This window comes from Pseudopipra pipra, chromosome Z, assembly GCF_036250125.1.
Source record: "Pseudopipra pipra isolate bDixPip1 chromosome Z, bDixPip1.hap1, whole genome shotgun sequence".
NCBI classification, from domain to species: domain Eukaryota; kingdom Metazoa; phylum Chordata; class Aves; order Passeriformes; family Pipridae; genus Pseudopipra; species Pseudopipra pipra.
The window spans coordinates 61,945,983-61,966,917 of NC_087581.1; the positions used below are offsets into that span (position 1 = coordinate 61,945,983).

At 42.2% G+C, this 20,935-nt stretch overlaps 1 protein-coding gene across 2 annotated transcripts in view; it reads left to right on the forward strand.

Moving 5' to 3' along the window:
* Positions 1-14,720, forward strand: part of MUSK (muscle associated receptor tyrosine kinase) — a 54,593-nt gene extending 39,873 nt beyond the window's left edge. For both annotated transcript variants that reach the window (XM_064640857.1, XM_064640856.1), the window contains 4 exons: positions 828-1,017; positions 1,354-1,545; positions 7,851-7,999; positions 10,082-14,720. In XM_064640857.1, coding sequence (XP_064496927.1) covers positions 828-1,017; positions 1,354-1,545; positions 7,851-7,999; positions 10,082-10,758 — 1,208 coding nt within the window. In that variant the 3' untranslated portion in view covers positions 10,759-14,720. The remainder of the gene's footprint in view (positions 1-827; positions 1,018-1,353; positions 1,546-7,850; positions 8,000-10,081) is intronic.
* Positions 14,721-20,935: the final 6,215 nt, after the last annotated feature.

Genomic DNA, 20,935 nt, shown 5'->3' on the forward strand with positions numbered 1-20,935 from the left:
TCTTTTCTCTCCAATGTTGAAACTAAATGTTTCTGTTATTTCTTGTCCAAACAACAGAATAATTTTTGAAAAGTATTTTGTCCGAGATTCACAGTTTCTGGATCTCAGTGCTTGGAAATAAGACAATTTTTCTTGCACAGGGGTTTCATGGACATAAGTGAACACAGGTCATTTTCAGTTTAGCTGGCCTTAAAAAGAAGAGTTTAAATTTCTTTCTGTTCTCAATCACTGCATATACAGAGTACCATTTTCTAGAATGTCTCAGAAAGTACTCAGCAGGTAGTTATGTGATTTTTTTCCCCTAAGGATAAAGCCAAGTGTGTTTTCCATATTTGCCCCATAAAGACACTGAGACGTAAATTGTTAGAGGCAAGAGGATATTTCAGGAAAGTATCACTGTGTACTTACTTGGTCTTACACTCCTCCCTGCAGATTCCTTTTAGGACACATGATACATTGTGGTTCACATTGTAGACCATTGATCTTTCCCAGTGCAGACATAACTATATTTGAATACTGTTGAGGCCATCAAATGTGATCTCCCATCTGTAACTCTTGCAATCATTCCATACCAAAACTGTGTTCCCAGTTGAATGAGAACTGCATCTTGCTCTTTACCAGATCCTGGATTTTCACATTTGGCAAGCACAAGTGTGTTTTGGTTCCTGCAAGCCAGGCTTCCGTCGTATTGTTCTCTCATGCAGTCATTTGGATGTATCTGTAGTGTCAGTAATTCCCAGGACATCAGGTTGACTCCATAAATTCCTCTTAGAGAAAGCTCTATAAACCAGCAGAGGCATAACCCTCTGATTTTGTTTGCGTTACAGCATTGTTGTCACTAGGAACAAGAAAACCAAATGGAGAGACTCTAAATCTCCCCCCTTCTCCTCCCTTTTCCCCTACGTACTCCATGACTGTCATCATCTCGATTATCTCCAGCTTTGCTCTGGTTGTGATCTTCGGCATTGTCACCCTGGTTTGCTGCCGTCACCGAAAGCAGTGGAAATCCAAAAAAAGGTAAAGCTTGAGAATTAATTCAATGCAAGAAATGATGCTTTGAAAGAGGGCTTGCCTGTTTCTGAGAGCAAAGTCCTGCAAATGCCTGGTAGGGGGGAGTAGCCCTCTCTTTGCCTGTGGCAGCCCAAGCAAGTTCTGGCAAACTCCTGTGCCAGAGCTGAAGGTGGGCTGGTGACTGGGAACACAGCATGACACATTGCTGCAAGGCTCTTGCTGTAGCCCTGCTGTACCTTCCTTTTCCATCCTGGAAGAAATAAGCCCAGGAGGAGAGGCAGCTAATTATGTTCTGGTTGAAGGCTGTGCACACACTGACCAAAAACCACTCCCTTGTTTCAGGGAGTCTGAGACACCAACGCTCACCACTCTGCCCTCTGAACTACTTCTGGACCGGCTGCACCCCAACCCAATGTACCAGCGCATGCCCCTTCTCCTCAATCCAAAATTGCTTAGCCTGGAGTATCCCAGGAACAATATAGAATATGTGAGAGATATTGGGGAAGGAGCATTTGGGAGAGTCTTCCAAGCCAGGTAAGCAGTCTCTGTGTGAGTTCTCTTATCTGGAGGTACCTCTGAAAAATTGGCACTGGAAATCACTCATTCATCCATTCTTTCACTCAAACCAAGATCAAATGCATGTGTACCAAATGGTACACTCAGGTTTGAATAATTGTTTCCACTGTCCTCTGCTATCTGTTAATATTTGTTGAACTTTTGTCACAAATTACTCTTTTGTTCTATTCTCTAGTAGATGTAATGCTTCACACACATACCAAAGCATAATGTAAAAGTTTAGCTAAATTTATCATCACTGTTTTTGCCGAGTATTGCCTGTGACATGTGACCTATTGTGAAATTTTTGCATTTCCCAGTATTTGCAAGCTGTGTGTGGTGACTGCTATTATAACACCAACACTGGACAGTAATTACCACAGAAGGCAATGTGTCATGTTACAGTTCAGTCCTAACCGAGTTTCACTTTGATTCAATGACAAAGCCAAAACAACCCAAAAAATCCCCTAAAAACGAACCCAACCTAGGCCAATAGAGGTTTTTTTGTGTGTGTCTATGGTGTCCCAATCTTAAGGGGAAGGGCAGACCTAAGATTTGTAGATGATTGTGGCTGAAAGAAACAACAAAAGTCAGAGGGGTCCACAAAAGCTTACAAATTTTTATGAGTGAATTACATACCTGGCATGGAAATTGGTATGTTATAGTCCCTAACGTTTTATATAAGCACACAGTAGAGGGTTTTGAATAAAGTGGTAGTGTGAAAAGGAAGTGAGATAAAGAGATATGTATTAAAGAGGGGAAGAGAGAAAGAAAGGAAGAAAGGAAGAAAGAGACATCACCAGCCCTGACTCCAGCATCATTTCAGCTGATGGGATGTTTAGGGTCTTAGGGTGCATGCGCACAGGATTTTTAGGATTACCTTTTTATAGATAAGTTTCCCTGCCCTGTAGATAAATTTCTTACTTTTATGCAAATAAAAGTAGCATGCACAGTCTGTTCGTCCAGAACTTCTTTCTTCTTCTTCTTTCTTCTTCTTTCTTCTGGAAACGGGTCAGAGAGCTTTAGGGGCCTTGGATGGTCTTGATCCCACACTATAGTCCATGTTTGCTTCTTGGCCTCATTCCTATGCCTGTGCTGTATGGTGTTGTGCTTATATCCAGGAGCCAGAACAAGGATGTTTGTCCCAGAAAAATGCTGTCCTAGCTCCATATGGCACCCGTCTCCAGCCACAACAGCTTGGTTGGCTCCATAGCCATCTGGCTATCGTTGTTTGAGACATATAAATTAATCCCCTTATCTTCTTGTCTTCTAAAGGGTCCCCTTTAGTTATTCACTTTTCATTTTTGGAAGTTGCAGCCATTGTTACCTGTTTTAAATTTGAAGCATTAATTGAAATTCCAGTTCTGTTAAGTCTCATGGGATGTGAGATCGTGCACTTCTTGAAATGTGAAAAATCTTTAACTGACAAACCTAAAGATGAACCCAATCCTTCCTAGACTAAGGTGGATGGAAGGTGTCTTGACAGTCTTGACAGAATCCATAATTTCTTCAGGACAATCTTTGGACTGGTTTCCTCATGACGTCTCATCTCCAAATTCCTACAAGCAAGTGTTAGAGACTGTCTAGTTTCATGCTTACTCAGGACAGTCCTTTACAGTTAACAAGTAGGGGATGTGGCTGATTTTGTAGCTGTATTTGGAGTAGTCTACGATGACCTCAAAAAACCCCAGGGAAATATCGGAATCCCACCATGAGTCAAGATGTGCCTGGTGAAACTGCTTCTGTTGACTTCAAAGACAAAGGCCTCTCCTTGCAAAAAGCAATCATAATGCAGATATTTTTAATGTTTATAGTTATGCTGTTAGAGTATCTGCTAGGAAATGAGCTATGCTCAGGTTAAATGTGTTGCAGCTGGGAAAAAGTTTCGATAGCTGTGATGGATTTATTTTTCTAATGAAGGGATAAATTATTTCTAATGGAAGAAATGCAGGCATACTTTTGTTTAATACAGAGTGAGCTAAAAATAACAAAGTTCAAAGGGCATGCAGTGGGAAAGTCACAGATGCTTAGCCTGTGATTGATTGTTAGCCTAGACGGCCGAATGCATCTGAGTTTGAAACAAGAACAAAACTGTAGAAACTACACAACAGCTGTGGGGCACTGCACGCCAGCTGGTGCAGGGGCACAGGGCAGCTCTTGTTCCAGCCTCAGCACAGTGCTCGGGGTGCCTTGCAATGCACCACCTTCCTGTTCATGTGGCAGGAGTCTTCATCGTGCTGCGATGTGCGAGCAGGGTAGACGGTCTTCCTGCCAAGCGCCACTTTGGACCTGCACTGGGAGCTTTAATGTGATATAAGCACTGCTCAGACCTTTCTGAGCTGGAAATGACTCTTGTGGACATCAAGCAGGACCTCTCAAAGGGCATTCAAATGTTGCTAAAGTGCTGGGTTAAGCAAATGCTAAAGTGGTGTAGGAACCTTTTATGTGGATTTCATCCACCCCAGAGCTGCAATTTCTTTTAATTAAACCTTTTTGTTATTGATGGTGGAAACTGACGGAAAAAGAGATGGGGTGAAAAATAAAGCATCAGATGTTATCCAGCATTTGCCAAGTGGAGAGTACCATACCCCGAGAAACATCTGCTCTCTGTGGCTCAAGAAAGGAGCCCCAGAAATATTGCTTCTCAGGAAATTCCTTATTTTTATTAATATTTCTATCAAAAGTTTTTCCAAGGCCTTATGATTACTTATAATTATTTTAATTCCTTATAATAAGCCATTGGTATTTCTGTGCATCTCTGATGAATCAGTGCAGTCTGCTGATCCAGTAGCACAAGCTGCATATCCTTACAGGTTACTGAAGCTATCACAAATCAAACCGTTGCCTTCCCATCTCAGAAGGATAAAATGTTCTTTCCTACGTGTGTTAAATGGTCATCTCGAGCTAAGTTTAGCAATACTCTTACTTCTCCTGGTCTCATGTTTCTCTCTCTCCTGTAAACACAGCTCTGCACACAGTGCCAGCAATGCCTTTGCCAGTTGGCTTGCTGTGAGTTCTGATTCAGTGTTTACTCACTCCTGGGTCAAGCAACATGTTAGGACAGGAAGTGTCTGGCTATCATTTACTAGCTTCTCCTGAAAGGCTGCTGTCTTCACCAGGAATGGCTTTGCACTGGAAAGGATGAGGAAGTAACCATGCTTAAAAAGGACCTAGCTCAGGTCAGTTCCAACTGGGTCCTGGACTCTGTGTCTGGGAGGACCACACTGGCTGCATAAGCCACCAGAGCACCAGATTTACACAGTTCAATGCAGACCAGCATGCAAATTTTCTGCCAGAGCTGGAGCTGTATTGTCCAGGCTAACACCGCAGGCCAGGATTGCTTAAAAGCCTGGATGCTGAGCTAGTAGGCTAGTAGACCTCCACTGCAAAGGTATAGCTCGTTGTTCCTGCAAGAGACAAAGCAGGTCTCTAAGGTTGGATTTTCTTGGCAGAAGTCTCCTGGTGTTCTCTCCATCTGTAAAGGGTGTTTCTCTGACCTGATGTCTCAAATATAGCTGAAAAACAGTGGGGATGTTAATTTAAAAAAAAAACAAACCAAACAAAACACCAGAAAAACCATCAAAACAAACAAACCCCCTTACAAAAACCCAGCCAATGAACCAACCAAAAACCCCAAGAAAACAACATCGATAAAAACAAATAAAAAACCCCTCCAAACCCAACAACAACAACAAACCCCAATCAAACAAAAAAAACAACCGAAAACCAGAAAAAAAGAATGACAAAATGAGCCCCTGCCAGTTCAGAGCGCTCTCCTTTCCACATACAAATTTAACCAAAGGATAGGGAAAAGGTGAGTCTTCATCAGACTCAGTAGATGTTAATTGCATCATTTAATGATCTAACAGAAGTTACCCAGCTGTGCTGCCAAGGAAGATGTGGACAGGAGTCAATCTCAAATTCAGGTTCAAACTGCTCATTTCTTTTCATGCTCTGGAAAGAAAACCTGACTTGGAACTTAAGTCAGGCACCCTCTGTAGGTAGGCTCAGGGTGAAATTCCTAACTGCACCACTGGTTAGTTCTTTGAATGGTAGGTACCTAAAAACCAAATGCTGCCACTGGTGCATAAATCCATTGATGGTGAAGCAGTCAAGGACTGTGGCTATCCATCCTGTACACAAACAGTGGACATTTCTCCTCAGAATTTAACTGCAAGAAAGGAAACCCAAGATAATTTCTTTGGTTGCTTCCTTAGTTCTAGAAGAAAATGAACCTATTTTTTCTCTAGAGGAGAATTTACGTATTTTTTAGAAAACACTTCACTTTGTGGACCTCCACCTGAATTCTCCTGGTGCAGAGGCAGCAGCTTCACATTGCTCTCCTGCAGATGTGTCCCAGCTCTTTGTGCAAAGACTGACTTTTGGGCACCAAATGGGCCAAATTTGATAGTGGTCTGCCAAGAGTTCAGACAGTTTCTGTCTCTGCCAGATCAGCGTGAGTTTCCCAGGTCTGCTAAGAACTGGGCTGAATTAGCATGAGATACCAAGGGTGAAATTTTTTGCTGTTGCCTGAAGGCCAAATAAAAGACTTTGTGCAGCTTAATCAGTTATATTTAGGTTAGTTTACACTACAGGATTCAGTGAAGTTGGTTGGGTGTACATAAGCCTGGAGCGAGTTTCTCTGTTCAAAGCATGCAAGACCAAACTGTGCCTGCCCCTGCTTTGGCACTCCACTAGGTCTGCTAGTCAGTGACGGGTGGTAATCTATGAGACTGTTTGGAAGAGATGAAAGCCCTCCTATTTTTACTGGACACTGCTGCCACCATGGGAAAAAAAAGGAAGACATTTTGCCACAATGGAGGCAGTAGCAGACAAGTGTGGAGTCTGATCCTCTGCTCTGGCATGCCAGACCTCCTTGCCTGAGTTTTTCAGCTGTGATCAGCCACCTGTGAGATTCCTTTCTGAAGGGCCCCCTGCCATCCACTGACATTTGACATTTCCAGCATCCAAGTACAACTGTTGCAACTGCCATATGTCTGAAGTAAATGACAACGAAACTGGAAGTTTGCTTTGGAAATTGGAATCTCCTCTTGGTGCTACTGAGCAATAAAATGACCTGGCATTTGAGCAATGGGAGGGAAGTCGGGCTGGTGTAGCAACATGACACATAAATGGACATTATTTTCCATGGACTCTTGCTGGCTACCTGTAAGGAATGTGTTTTATCTTCAGGGCCCCTGGGAAGAGTTTGCATGGGCAACAAAATGTGCATTTGATGTTTGATTCATGTTTGAAAAGTAGAAAGTTACTCTTCTTTGGCAACAGCTACACCTAAATCTTTGGCAAGCCCATCTAACTAATCTTGAGGGTGCAGTGACTTGTGGGTAAGAAAACAAGACTATGATTGACCTAAGTCAGGAAGCTCTGTTTCCTATGAATTTGTGTCTATAAGCTCTAGCTGAAGATTCACCAGTATCACAACATGTGTGTATTTGCACATTACCTTGTTCTTCAGACAGGGCACAGATATGCTTTGTCCCTTCTGTCCTGTCACACATTTCCACAAAACTTGCAGGAGTATGACTATTTTCTATAGACCTCAGCTACACCACATTAAGTTCAGCTGAAATTAGCTAGTGGGTTTATAACTTGTTGAATTACAGGGACAGATATGCCACACACACACACACACACACACACACACAAACACACAAATAGTGACAAAAGGCTGTTTTCCTTACAAAACCAGGGGGACATACTTACTGTAATTGTTATTTTCACTTTAACAGTAGATGGATGTACCAAAGTCACCATTGTGCCAGGTAGGAGAAAGGAGACTATTTCATCAATTTCATATAAAATAGGTTTATTTTTAACTCTGGTAAGTTCAGTCATTACACCCCAAAAGTGAATTGTCTGGACTGAAGAGTCCATCCTGTCCTCTATAAACTTTAGGGTGTGACCTCCAACCTAGGGAGAGGTTGTTGCTTAACAGCCTGTTACTTATTTATGTCTTTACCAGTCACAGTAATGAGTCTGTAAGCAGAAATAATAGTAATCAAAAAAAGTTAAACTGGATTTAGTCCCCATTGAACTAAATGATATGTCTCTCTATTATGCAATGCAGACATGCCCAAATGGTGAGGGTGGTATTTAATATTCCTTTAGTTGGTGCTGGGGCCTTCCCCCTTATTTTTTAAAATTCTTTTCTTTTTCTTTTTTTTTTTTTTCTGTCAGTGCATCCTTTTGCATCAGAAACAGAACCTGCATTTAGAGTGTATGCATTCACCACTGATGCTTTCCTCTTTTTTGTCTCCTTGCAGGGCCCCAGGGTTGCTGCCCTATGAGCCTTTCACAATGGTGGCAGTAAAAATGCTGAAGGAGGAAGCATCTGCAGACATGCAGGCCGACTTTCAGAGGGAAGCAGCTCTCATGGCAGAGTTTGACAATCCAAATATTGTCAAGCTTTTAGGTATCTCAGTGAGGCACCCATGTACAGTGTGCCACCTTCTGCAAATCTGCTGTGGGGCTATTGGTGGTGCAAGTGACTGGAGCTAAATGCAAGTGGTAGTGCAGGAGAAAATTCCTCTTGCAAAGACCTGACGTTTTCTATGTGCCATTGTATGCTCTGATAAATTGTCCACCAAAATGAGGCTCAAAATGTGGGTCTGATGCTGCTATCTTAATAGGATGGCGCATCACATTAAACTCTCCTCATGCTGCATTTAGTATTCTGTTGGCGATCTTGCTGCTTAGCTCTGCTTCCACTTCAATAACATTGACACAGATGTCTTACAGTGAAGACATGAACTTCCTGGAGCTGTGATTTATTTTGTGGGTACTTAAAAAACACAGGCACCAGTCTTGTTAGCTTTATGGGTCCCATACTATTGTGATGTCTGAACATTCACCACCATTAAAAAAACAGAATTAAACAAATGAACAAAAAAAGCCAACCACAAAAACAGTCCTTTCCCCTTCTCCTTTTCCTTCCCCTCCCCTTTCCCTTCTCATCTGAAAGGAGCCTTGCTTTATTGTTTTCTTTTAGGAAGTCTTGATGTTGCAGCTTGGCAAATACGGCATTCTTCTGTGAAGAAAGCTGTGGACCAAATTTTCTTTCAGTAAATTGCCATTTTTGTTGGAAGTAGTTGCTGCTGGCCACCTTCACCTGGCAATCCTGCTCTAAGTTGTTGTATGCAGATCTCATACCTGTGAGCAAGTAGCTGAGATCTTAATTTATTTCAGTAATTTTGAATTAGATTTGAAATAGATAAACAACAATTTTGGGAAATCTGGGTTGATACAGGTAGTTAGGCTACAGAAAAAAAGTCAGGAAATGCCTCAAACTCAAATAAACTTTGTGTTTATTGTCAACACATTTTAGGTCAGGAAAGGGCAAAGGTACAGGAACAAACTAGTGTCACATTATGGGGCTGTGGAGAAAACAGCCACATTGTTGAAGGCCGCTTAGATGGTAAATCTCTCACATACACTTCTCATGCTTGTCAGATCCTGATTGCATCGCATTGGGAATAGATACCTATTTATCTTCAAAGATATAAATGTTATGCTATCAGCCAGAATTTCTGATTTCAAAGTAAGTTGAATCACCAATTGCTAAATGATGGCCTTAAGAAAGCAAAACACATACATTTTAAATGTTGGCTTTTGCTCATTGGCAATTTAATGAGAGACACACAAATATTTTTACCATATCACTGTATTCTCAGTAACACTGGTGGAAGTGTGGTCTTCTACTGAAGCTGGCCTACCAATAAAGCTCATGTAAAACCAAGCATGTGCCCTTCAGTGGGACTAGGTTCTGCATCTATCAGATATGGAAAATGTCTCCTTTCTGATGTCTGCTTTTTCTTTGTCTTTCTTTAATTTTTGAGTCTCTTTCACGTCAAAAGTAATTTCTGCAACTGACATTTTTTCCATGAGCTATTTAAAAAAAAGAGAAAAATCCAGAAGAGGTTGTAGTGGAAGTTTCTTTGCATTTCACTGAATCCTTGAACATGCCTCTTGTGATTACTTTTGAAGTCTTTCTGCATATGTATTGCATCTATGTGTTAGTATTAGTACTAATTATAATAATTAGTACAATAATGACAACAAATAAAAGAATTAAAAAATAACATGATTAGAACTATAAAGGTTACTTCCTGAAAATATGCCCTTTCAGTTGCACCTGGGAAGAGGAAATATTTCTGTTAATGCTAACTTAAGCACGATCTGGCTCTTAATTAAACATAGCTCCAAAAGTGTATATTTTTCCTGGGATGTCCAGACAAATCAGTCAAGTGCATGATTGGTTAACATTTCCCACAGAGCTCAGCATTAGACCCCTTGTGAAGGAGATTCAAAGAGAGAGCATGCATGATGGATGCATGCAGACTTGATGGTATTTGCATGGTTACCTTTTCTTCCTGGTTCTTCATGCACTGTTGAAAGTCTCCCTTTCGTGTAAGCATTTTTGGAACTTTTCGGTTTTGCACAGCGAAACTCTCTTTGCTACCCAAGTGACCTGTGTGGTGTATCTGTCCTCTTCCAGGTGTGTGTGCTGTTGGGAAACCGATGTGCCTGCTGTTCGAGTACATGGCCTATGGGGATCTAAATGAGTACCTGCGTGACCGCTCACCCCGCAACCTCTGCAGCCTGGTACACAGCAGTCTGGACACAAGGATTCGCCTCCCTAACCCCTTGGCACTGTGCTGCACCAGCCAGCTCTGCATTGCCAAGCAGGTTGCTGCTGGCATGGCATACCTCTCTGAGCGCAAATTTGTGCACCGAGATTTGGCCACCAGGAACTGTCTGGTGGGGGAGAACATGGTGGTCAAAATTGCCGATTTTGGTCTTTCAAGGAACATGTATTCAGCTGACTATTACAAAGCAAACGAGAATGATGCCATCCCCATCCGCTGGATGCCCCCCGAGTCCATTTTCTACAACCGCTACACCACAGAGTCTGATGTGTGGGCCTATGGAGTGGTGCTGTGGGAGATCTTCTCCTATGGCATGCAGCCCTACTATGGGATGGCTCATGAAGAGGTCATCTACTATGTGAGGGATGGGAATGTCCTCTCCTGCCCAGACAACTGTCCCCTGGAGCTCTACAACCTGATGCGTCTCTGCTGGAGCAAGCTGCCCGCCGACCGGCCGAGCTTTGCTAGCATCCACCGCATCTTGGAGCGCATGTACGAGAGGGCTGTGGCCAACATGTCAATCTGAGGGGTGTGTTTTCTTGCACTTCCTTCCTTGTCTCCTGTGTCAACCTATCCAGAGTGACTTGGACCAGCCCATGAGCTCCTGAGTGATGGTGGCTTCACACAAATCCCACTTCAGGGGAAAAGAAACAGCTCGTTCCTCTACCAAGCAAGAGGTGAACTGCTTCCCCTTAGGCACCTCCCTGGGTGGGACTGTACCTCCAAAACAACAGGGCTGACCTCTGGCCACCAAGCCAAGACTCCTTACGTTGGTGAAGGTGTACCCATATTAAGCATTTCCAGGAGCACAGAGTTCCCCAGGAAAGCCAACCAATGTTTCAGTGGTGACACTTCCCTTCCTAGTGGGTTCATCCATGTCTTTCTGCATTTATGCTCTGGGCTTTTGCCTTTTTCTTCCCTTCCTCATATGTTTTCAAGTATGGTTTAAAAAAAGATTGCAGAATTCAATCTTATTTTGGGGATATGTTTATTATTTTATTTTTGCATACTGTTTACTATTTTGTTTTTGCATACTTATCCTTTTCCAGAAAAAGGACGTTTCTGAAGCCATAGGCCCCTTTCTTCTTCCTTTTAGCTTTCACCTTCTCGCATGACAATAGCACTCATAGAGTCAAAACAGGAACCTGCAGAACCACTGGCAGCCACCTGCATCTCATATTACACAGATGGGCAAACTCCTGTCAAGCGTGAATCCTTCCATTTTCAAAAGTGGGAATCCACAGTGAGGTTCATTTAATCTTTGTTAAGGTCTCGCCCAAAAGCTTTCCTTAAGCATTACATCCCATCTTTTTTGCCTTCCTCTGCAGCAACGAGGCTGTTTGATGCTAAGGGAGAAATTCATCCCAAAGACCTGGTCTTGCACCTCATATGTGTCTGATGTGTATTTGTTTGCCTCTACAGGCAGTATGGTCCTCAATGTGCAAAAAGCATGGAGCAATGCAGGCCCTCTTGCAGAAATGTGGCAGATTATGTTATTTCTCTCCTTTTCCTTTTCAATCTTTGCCTTCTATTTGTGGTTTTCCTTTCCTGACAGCAGCACCTAAGTCCCACTACAATGTTTGCTGGCCACCCTTCCTGTGCTACAGCTTAGAGGCACAGAAATAAGGAAGGTGGACATCTGTCATTAATGGTCTTCAGAGACAACCAGCCAGTTAGGAGAAGACGGAAAAAATGGGAGTTCACACTCCACCCAAGAAGTTTTGCAGACTGTTCATCTGCAGGGCAAAGATGAGACTGACTCAGTTACACATAGTCTGCAGCCAACCTCCAAACACCAAATGCTGTTTCTTTGCTAAAAGTTCTTCAAATTGTAATTCATGCTTTAGTGCCAGAGAAAATTGAATTCCCCTGAGTACAGGTTTTACCCTTTAGCTCCTTGAGGAGTGAAGAGAAGTTGTCACAGAGCCTCATTGCTGATACAAAATAAAGCCCAAGGCAGGGATGTGCATTATGACTGCAGAGCAGGAGCACCATGGAATAAGAGTTCAGTGTGGCTTCTGTAACGGTGACATGCTGTTTGAGTCTATCCAAAAAGCAGTGCAGAGCAGCCATCTCTGGGATTACCCACAGTAGCCTTGGTTTCTGAAAGGTAAGCTTAAAAATCTTTGCTAACTATTATTAGCAACAAAACTGGAAAGAATGTACCCTCCTCTGCTGCTCTCCTGGTTGTTTCCTTCTTTTTTACCCCTTCTAAATAACCATATTCGTGCTGGTCGTGGCCACAAGAGCATAAGTTTAATATTTTCAGACCACTGGTGTCAATTTCACTCAGAGCAAAGACCTTGCAAATACCCAAGACAGTGGGAAGAAAGAGGACGTTTGGACTGCAAAATACTGATGTGCTAAAAGAGCCTGGATGTTTGCACAGTGAGCAGAAAATGACCAGTGCTGTCTTACTCATTTAGCAGTCCTACCATCATGCTACTGTGACAAAACAGTTTACTGAGGTTTGGATGGTAAAAACAAATAATCTCGAAGACACCTAAGCCCTAGGTTTAAATAAAATAGTACTGGAGTTGATTATGTAGCTCCTGTTGTCACAGTATGACCACCTCACAGTGCTCAGCATTAAATTCTGTTAGGCTGTATTAGCTACCTTTCTGTCCTCCCCATTCTGAGGAGGAAGGAGTGAGGAGGCAGGTCTGGAGGAATGGGGGGTGAGTGGCATCCCCAGCTGAGTGGAGGTGCCTGCAGCATCTGCCAAGCTGAGACCTAGTTTGCAGCCCAGCATCTGCTCCATCTCTGTAAGGAAGGGTGCACATTAGAGATCCTTTCAGTGCTTGAGATGAGCAGACATTCAGTCACTCTCTTCAGAGAGGACAGGGTCAGATCTTGTGTGTGGATCATGGTGTGAGTCCAGGTACCTAGGACCTTCTCCTGATCTGGAATGATTCTTGCACTAAGCAAAGGGCATGGTAACAGGTTGCAAAACCTGCACCGCGTGCTAACGTATACAAACACAGCCTTCTGCAGTATGGAGGACAGCCTGCCTTTCTGCCTTCTACAATCCCAGTGCTGACTTCAATCATTCACTCTCTGTTTCTCCCAGTGAGAGGACTTTGAAACCACAATCACAGTTGTCTTCTTGTTAGATTCTGTAATGTCACATGCTTGAAAGTTTCCCTCACCTTCTTTATAAAAAAAGGACTCACACAAATGTGGAAGGATAGTCCTTTTCATCATATTTTCCTAAGCCCAAACCCTTATCGCAGTGATCCCATATTCAGAACAACAGTGGAAAATTTGGTTTTCCTCATCCAGCATTCCAGCCTTTGCATTATAAGCAGGCACAGAAGTGTGTGATAGTCAGTTACTGCAGGTCAGGATGAAAAATGCTCCCTGCGTTGCAAGAGGGAAGAGATCAAGACAGTCTGAGAGGCTCTCAGCAACATGCTCTCCAAGGATGGTAACTGTTTCTGCGTACCAATCCAGCAGGAGGGTTTAGCACCTAAATGGTGGTGTCCTTTGAGGATTAAATGATAGGCAGAACTTCTGCTGCCTTGGCATGTAGCTGGATTTTACTGTTTCCTCCTGCTGTACATTTTTTAGCTTGCTAAAAGCTGGAGGTTGAACTGCTTTCATGATATGCCCTCTTTCACAAATATTTTTTCTTCTCCTTTTGTTTAAGACTTCTGCTGTCTTCACTGTGTGTTATACAGTGTGCTACTCTGGATTCTTCCAGACTTTCTGTACCGCTATCACATAACACAAATAATTTTGAATGAGAGTAAACAAAGGGATTATGGGAGAGTAGAAGAGAAAGGAAAATCTGTTACTCAAACAGTTGTTTGGAAGCAAAAATATTTTGCTTCTATAATTTAGATTTATAATTCATGCAGATAAAGAGAATGAACCAAATATGGACATTTTTGTGTTAATTCTTGAACATGCTTGTGCTGCAGCGTAGAGCACTTTTCTACATCTAGCCCTGCCAGGACTGGCCCAAAAAATATGAAATGTTTCATGAATTTGCATGTTACTCTTGTGCAAGGGCCATGCCAATATACTAATTTAAAATGAACATTTTTGGTGCTTCGGTTCCCATTCTCACTGATGCCAGAGGGAGCCTTGCAGTCAGTGGCACTTGATGAGAACCCTGAGAAGAAGAGGATTCGCAGCCCATTTGAGGTACCCATTCCCTCTGCAAGTGTGTTTGCAGCACATACACATACACATATACAGCTCGTCTCATTTCCCCAAGGGTACATACTAGTTACTATTCTGTAATTGTATGTTATACATTTTATGAATAATTGCTTTGAAAGATGTCCCCAGCAGAGATGAACATTTCTCATCTCAACTTGTGTAACTCATGTGTGCAATATTTTATAAAATAAAGAGGTATCAAAAAGGATAATACTAATTCTGTTCTCTCTGTTCTCTACCTCCTTCAGCATGGTTTTGTTTTGCTTTGCTTTGTTTCCTGAAAATGGATGCATTTAATTTTATTAAAATATACTTGTTATAGCTTTAATATCACAGTGGTTATACTTCAGACAATTGCAGTAATAAGTCAACTTCTGTGTGCTCAAAGGCATGTTGTTTTAATGGGTTAAACTGTGTGCTGTAGGAACACATTAAGAGACTTCACATTCTGAGAAGCCTGATCAAAGGAGAAAGGGAAAGGAGGACGTTTTTACAGCAATGTGAGTTGGAGTCCCTTGACTACTTTCCCTATGTGAAAGATGTCTCACATAGGTGGGAATGACATATGCTTCCCTCCCAATATCTGCTGATATTTGTGCCTGGATTCTGATCTCACACCTAAATGTGCAGGGAATTAAAATGTGATATAAAGTCAAAAGGGAATTGAGTTTGTTCTTTGTACAAAACAGCTAAGAAGAGTTTCCTACTGATGGGTTTATTGAAAAGGTATATTCTGCAAGTGATTCTCTCAAACATGAACTCACTCACTAAGCCTATGGGAATTCTAAATATTTTAGAATTAATTGCAGATATCTAACAATCAGAAATGGAGAATAAAACCAGTTTCTGACTACAATTAGCCAGGCAAGCCATGAAGTAGTCTTCCTTTTTTTCTTTTTCCAAATACATTATAAAGTGTTTTCTGGAAATCTTCTTACTAGAAATCCTAGAAAAAAAGTGTTTTGTAAATTTTGTCCTCACTGAGAAAGTCAATACTTAACTAGGAAAAGAGTTACTTCTTTACCCTTTCAATCATATTGAATGATATTAGAAGGGTTGACTGTTACATGCCAAGCTTTTTCAAGGCACAAGGAGAAGTGGTACCCTCATTTCCCATCAGAAAATGAAGTGGTTTTTGAGTCTGTAGAGAAACATTTTTTTAGCCTGGCTAACAGTTTGATCCTATGATAGAACCTGTTGTCTTCAGCAGTGCAGTCTCTGCCAGGCTTCCCTCCCTCGTAACCCCCTCTAAGGTCACCTAAACCAGACAGCACAAGTGGACTCAGTGCCATGAGTCACCCTGAATATTTTGGGTAATTCAGTGGTAGTATCAGCTGTCCTGCATGAAGCAATGAGAGTAATATGTGGCTGGGGGGAGCAGAAGCATGTAATAGATAATTTCATTTTCTTTGGCTTTTATTTGTGATTTTGTGAATGCATATCCTTATGTTTGTGTATATGTGTTTGGGAACAGGTAGGGTGAGGAAACATGCTTTGTGCGGAGGGTGAAAGAGGTTTCAGTCAGCCTTTCAGTCAGCAAGTTCCTCGTCTTTCAAAACATTCAACGATTTCCAGTCAGTTTAAAATTTCTCATCTTCAGCTGGATGTAATGACATCTCACTTCCTCAAAGGAAATTTGAGGTCCTAAGAGGCCTTTAGGAAGTTTACAGTGATGTCGGAGTTGCTGCCCCTCTCTGCTGCTGGTATGGAGATCTGAAGTAATGTGAAGCAGTTTTTCATATTTCATAAAGAAATCTGAGGCTTCCAGTGGTATTCAAATACAGGACTAGGATATTTTTCTTATTAACAAGAAGTAAAAAAACAGAGAAAAAATCCTGTTTATTTACCAACTGCACCAAAGACACAGAACCTGTTGTAATGATATCATGGATATTTTATAAGTTTCTCAAACTTAGGAGAGAAATTATGCACTCATTTACTGAAAAATCTCTAGAAACTCCCTTTTTAATACGGTCTTTCTGTATGTAGCCAAGAGCATTCCCTAGAGGCATCTCTCCATATTATGGTACAGAGGTAACTGTGAAAAGGGTAATATCTGAGAAGTTCAAAGCTGCCCTTAAAACCAGTACCTACAGTTTTCTTCAGTGCAGGAGGTCATAGCCCTTAGCAAAGGTCATACTTTATACCACTAACATATTTCTGTGCTAACCCAGCATTTTGTAATGTCCCACAAATTTGGTATTAAGTAAATAAGAATTCCATCAGCAACTGATAGACAGAATGTTTTATGACAGATTAGGACCATCGTGTTATCAATTAATTAATTGATTATATTTATTGAAGAAATATTTTTCTTCTGTCTGCTGGGATGCTTTAAATCTCATGCCATTTGTAGGCCAGTGTGTTTACTTTGACTCTGAGATAACCACACTATACATTTCTACTGGGCATGAGTGAACACCCTCAGGCACTTGTATGTTTATCTGCCCTACCCCATGGCTCTTATGTAAAAGAGATGTTACAGTTTGGGAGTTTGTATAGGCTAGCAAACTATTATGTAAACAAACAGCTTAATGGAAAAGGGGATCTGTGCAGAAATGACAAGTACCAGACGAATGAATGGGGGTTATTCACCCCCTGGATGTTGAGCTCATGCTGTGCTAAATTTAGCTTCTTATTTAAAGTGATGCTAACTTCATAGCAGTGACACTGAAGAACAGGAGGGCTTTGGTTATTGTGAAGATGGGGAACTTCCTGTGGCTGGTTGGGAGAAGATGGAGTAACACAGGATCACTGCATGGAAAGTGCAGCAAGGAGAGGGTCACTCCTTAACAGAGATACATGCCGCTTTCTGGGGGGATGCAATACCAGGCAGACTCAGTCCCACGCTGAAGTCCCTCAGATTTCATTGGGATTTACTTCCAGTGCCTTTGTTATTTTTTCTTCTGTTCTGGAACTAACCTTCTCCCTTAGTACTCCGAGACCATGAACTCCCCATGCCTTGTACTCTTCTCAAGGCAAGCAGCATGACAACCCTGCTCCCCTTCCTTTCCTCCCAGTACTGCACCACTTTCATCTGATCAGAGTCCAGACCAGTGTCTCTCTGTGGAGCAGGGCGGCACCAACAAACATGACGCATGTTTCCACGACTCTTACAGTGGTGAAGAGGTGTTGGCTGTGTGCCCCTTGCACAGATCAGCACTGTCCCTACCTGTGGTGGCTACCTGACCTGCAATACAGGCTGGGAGGCTGCATCTTGTTTAGAAAGAGGACTGTACAAAATGTTCACATCAAAACCTCCAACGATGAAAGGCCACCTGGGTTTGGGTGTCATTACCTACCTTGATGAGTTTTGTTAAGAGGATCTGCATGCCGCTAGGCTGCTGCTCGGCTACATTTCAAGAGAAACTGCTCTGATTTATAGCTTGGTGTCAGTAGCACGTCTCAGTCCAACAGGCGTGGACTGGCAGGGGAATGGACAAGATGACTTGGTATCGGTATGTCTTACATGTGAGATCTTCTAGTCAACAGTAAAGCATGCTAATGATCTGTCCTCTCATTAATCTCAGATGTGAAAAATTGTGAAATACTGTCTGGGTACCAGGTGGCACCTCTCTAGAGAAAGCAATAAAATTTTTGGCCAATCTATTTTACTGTTTAACACACCACATACAAACACAACACTGTGATACTTATACACTGTGCTGAGGATTGTTGTCTCTTTTGCAAACAGCATGCACTATTACCTTGAGTGCACAAGACAAGCCAGGGTTTGGCTTGCATGAGATAAATCCTGTCAATGAGAGGGACACACTGCTTATTCGGAAACATACTCTGACTCAGCAAGACTCGCACAAATGTTTTTCTTGGACAACTACCATGCAATCAAGTAGCTGCTACTACACATTTGCCCTTTTATGCCAATCCAGACAAAGGATTATCTGTTAGCAAGAAAATTTTAAAAATAAATTGGGATGAAATGTTAGATTAAAATCTTAAAAGTAATATGAAAGTATCTCTGTCTACAATAAAAATATACACAGTTCATCCTTTTGGGACTCTGAGATCCTGTTTGACTTCACTGGCAATCCTCCTAACTTCACTCAGAGTTTAGTGGGGCTGATAATTATTCACTGCTTCTGCCAACAGTGGAATGAAGGGGTTTCCAATGAACTTAACTACAAGGACACAAAAAATCATGCACAGGGCACAGTTATATGCACGTGAGGCTACAGTTGCCAAAAGTATGAACAAGTTTAAAGCAAAAAAAGAATACAAAACAGAGATTAGACAGATTCACACAGGAGGTACCTGCCAATTTTCATTAAATTTGATGGTTTCAATGCTTCACAGTTTTCTAGAACATTTTAGAGAAACACAGAAGAAAAAACATACTTTATGGATGTAGATGTGACCTGAACTGGTGCTTTTCTTAAAATATCTGCTGGTGACAGTTGGAGTCAAGATACTAAATATCTGTCCTTCTGATGCCTGGTTTACTGTTGCTTTTGTGACATTCCTTTGCAAAAGGGCCTGGATTGTAAAATCTGGACTTATATCATGGATGTCTCTTACCTGAAGGATAATTGTTTGGTCTGATTTTGGCACTTGCATGTAACTGGATGAAAAAGTGTTCAATTGCTGTTTTCATGTACTGTGTTTTAATGTGTCTTGGATAATGTTATAATGCCTTCTGAACCAAAACCTGAGCATCCTTCAACGGGCAAATGCCATATGTGCCTCCGCAGGGCTGAAAGGATCAGGAAAAAACTCTTCATGGTGTAACTTGAGGTGTTGCTATCCACTGGTTTGTGTCAATGACTTTTGAAGTCTTCAGCACTTTTCCAGCTGACAGAGGTGCAACAGTGCTAAACATTGCAGGGAAATAACTGGAAGGTGTAACAAAAAATAGACCAGCGGATACAGAACAAGGAACTAAGCACATCTGCAGAGACAGTTGCTAGAGGCCGAGACTCAAGCCCTGTATATTACCTGCACTTTAACTTGGGACTCTGACCCTGCGATCCTACTCTGCCAGCTGGGATTGCACACAGCCATTTTCCAAGCTAAAATCAAGAAAACATACATTTGTAGCCCTCATCTCTGAGCAAGCCATAGGGAAATGTTTGCTGAAAGCTGAATGCACACCCCACAAGATTCTGAAGTCCATCTGTGTCCCTAAGGCTACCCTTGCATTGAACTGATTTGCTGCATCAACATTTCAGTATCACATAATATTCTTTACATAGATTTGGCAATGCCACAGCTTGTGAAACACCAACACAGTATCAGCAGTGGCACTTTTTAGCAAGTGCTGTTTCCATTCAGTCACTAGAAGTTCTCAGTCCCCTAGATTCAAATAATTGAGGCCAAATGCGATTCTTTCAGTTCCAAACCCTGAAACCATCCACCTAAGCAACTGGCTGTGTTGTCTCCCCTGGGCCGGCGTTTTTCCAAGGAAACCCGTGATTCATCTGCAGATGGCTCCCTGGATCAGCAGGCAGCTCCACCCACAGCCAAGAAAACCAGTAATCCCAGGGCTTGCTGCCCCAGCAAGGACATGAACCCCAGTGCTGGCATGAATTCTGCATTTGCAGAAGCTTCTTGCTGTTTGTTTTGGGCTCAGTGCTTGGCTGGTTGGTAGGACGGAGCAGGACTTGTGGAGCACACCATTCATCATGGTGCAAATCCATGTTGCAGAGGCACTATGATACTGCAGGACAACATCTGCAAGGCACCCCAGGACGGGTGTGACTGCTTTTGGGAAGGCTTTTCTCTCCTTCTGAGGAACACAATTTGTCCTAGCCAAGCAGCAGCAAGTGTGTTGATGCTGTTACCAAGTAACAGACATGGTGGGAAATAGCAGGGATCATTTCCTGATCCACCCCATTTCCTGGGGAAGGAAAAATGGGGCAGAAATATGAGACTCATCCTTCACCCTTCCCCTGCGTAGTTAGTGCTGCTCGCTGGCCCTTGAATTTGAACTTCCCTTTTTTTTGGCACCAGCAGGAGAATTTGGCTTGCTCAGAACATGCTTGAAAATGCCGTGCTCCCTGTTGACAGCAAGGTTTTCGTAATGTCAATGATTATGCAAGGCAGAGATTTATAACATCTATGCTGCTGTGAATCCAGGCAGTTTTGATCACATAACACAGCATTTTGAGTTGCTGCATGTTCGTACTGGAATTATATAAGAACGACCTGTACTTGACCTCCCCCAGAAGCTCCTCACATGTAATTAGAGATCTTCTGGTGGCAAATTTATGATTGTTTCCAAATAGTTTGGCAAATTCCAGATATAGAAAGTTCTGGTAAGCTGAGACTCCAAATAGTCCGATGATGCCCAAGGAACTATATCTCCTGGGAGATATAGAGTTTTGGGGGCAGATGGACACCTCTTTCCCCTTGCTTCAGAGGTACGTTCGTAAAGAAGAGCCTCCTGGTATCTGCTGACTGGCTGAATCAATAGGTTACAGCAAACTCTGGGGAAGTGCCCTTCCTAGAAGGCTTGTCTTCTTTAAAATTAAATACGTGATTTGATAAGGCCAAAATGCAGCAATTCGCCACCTACCCCA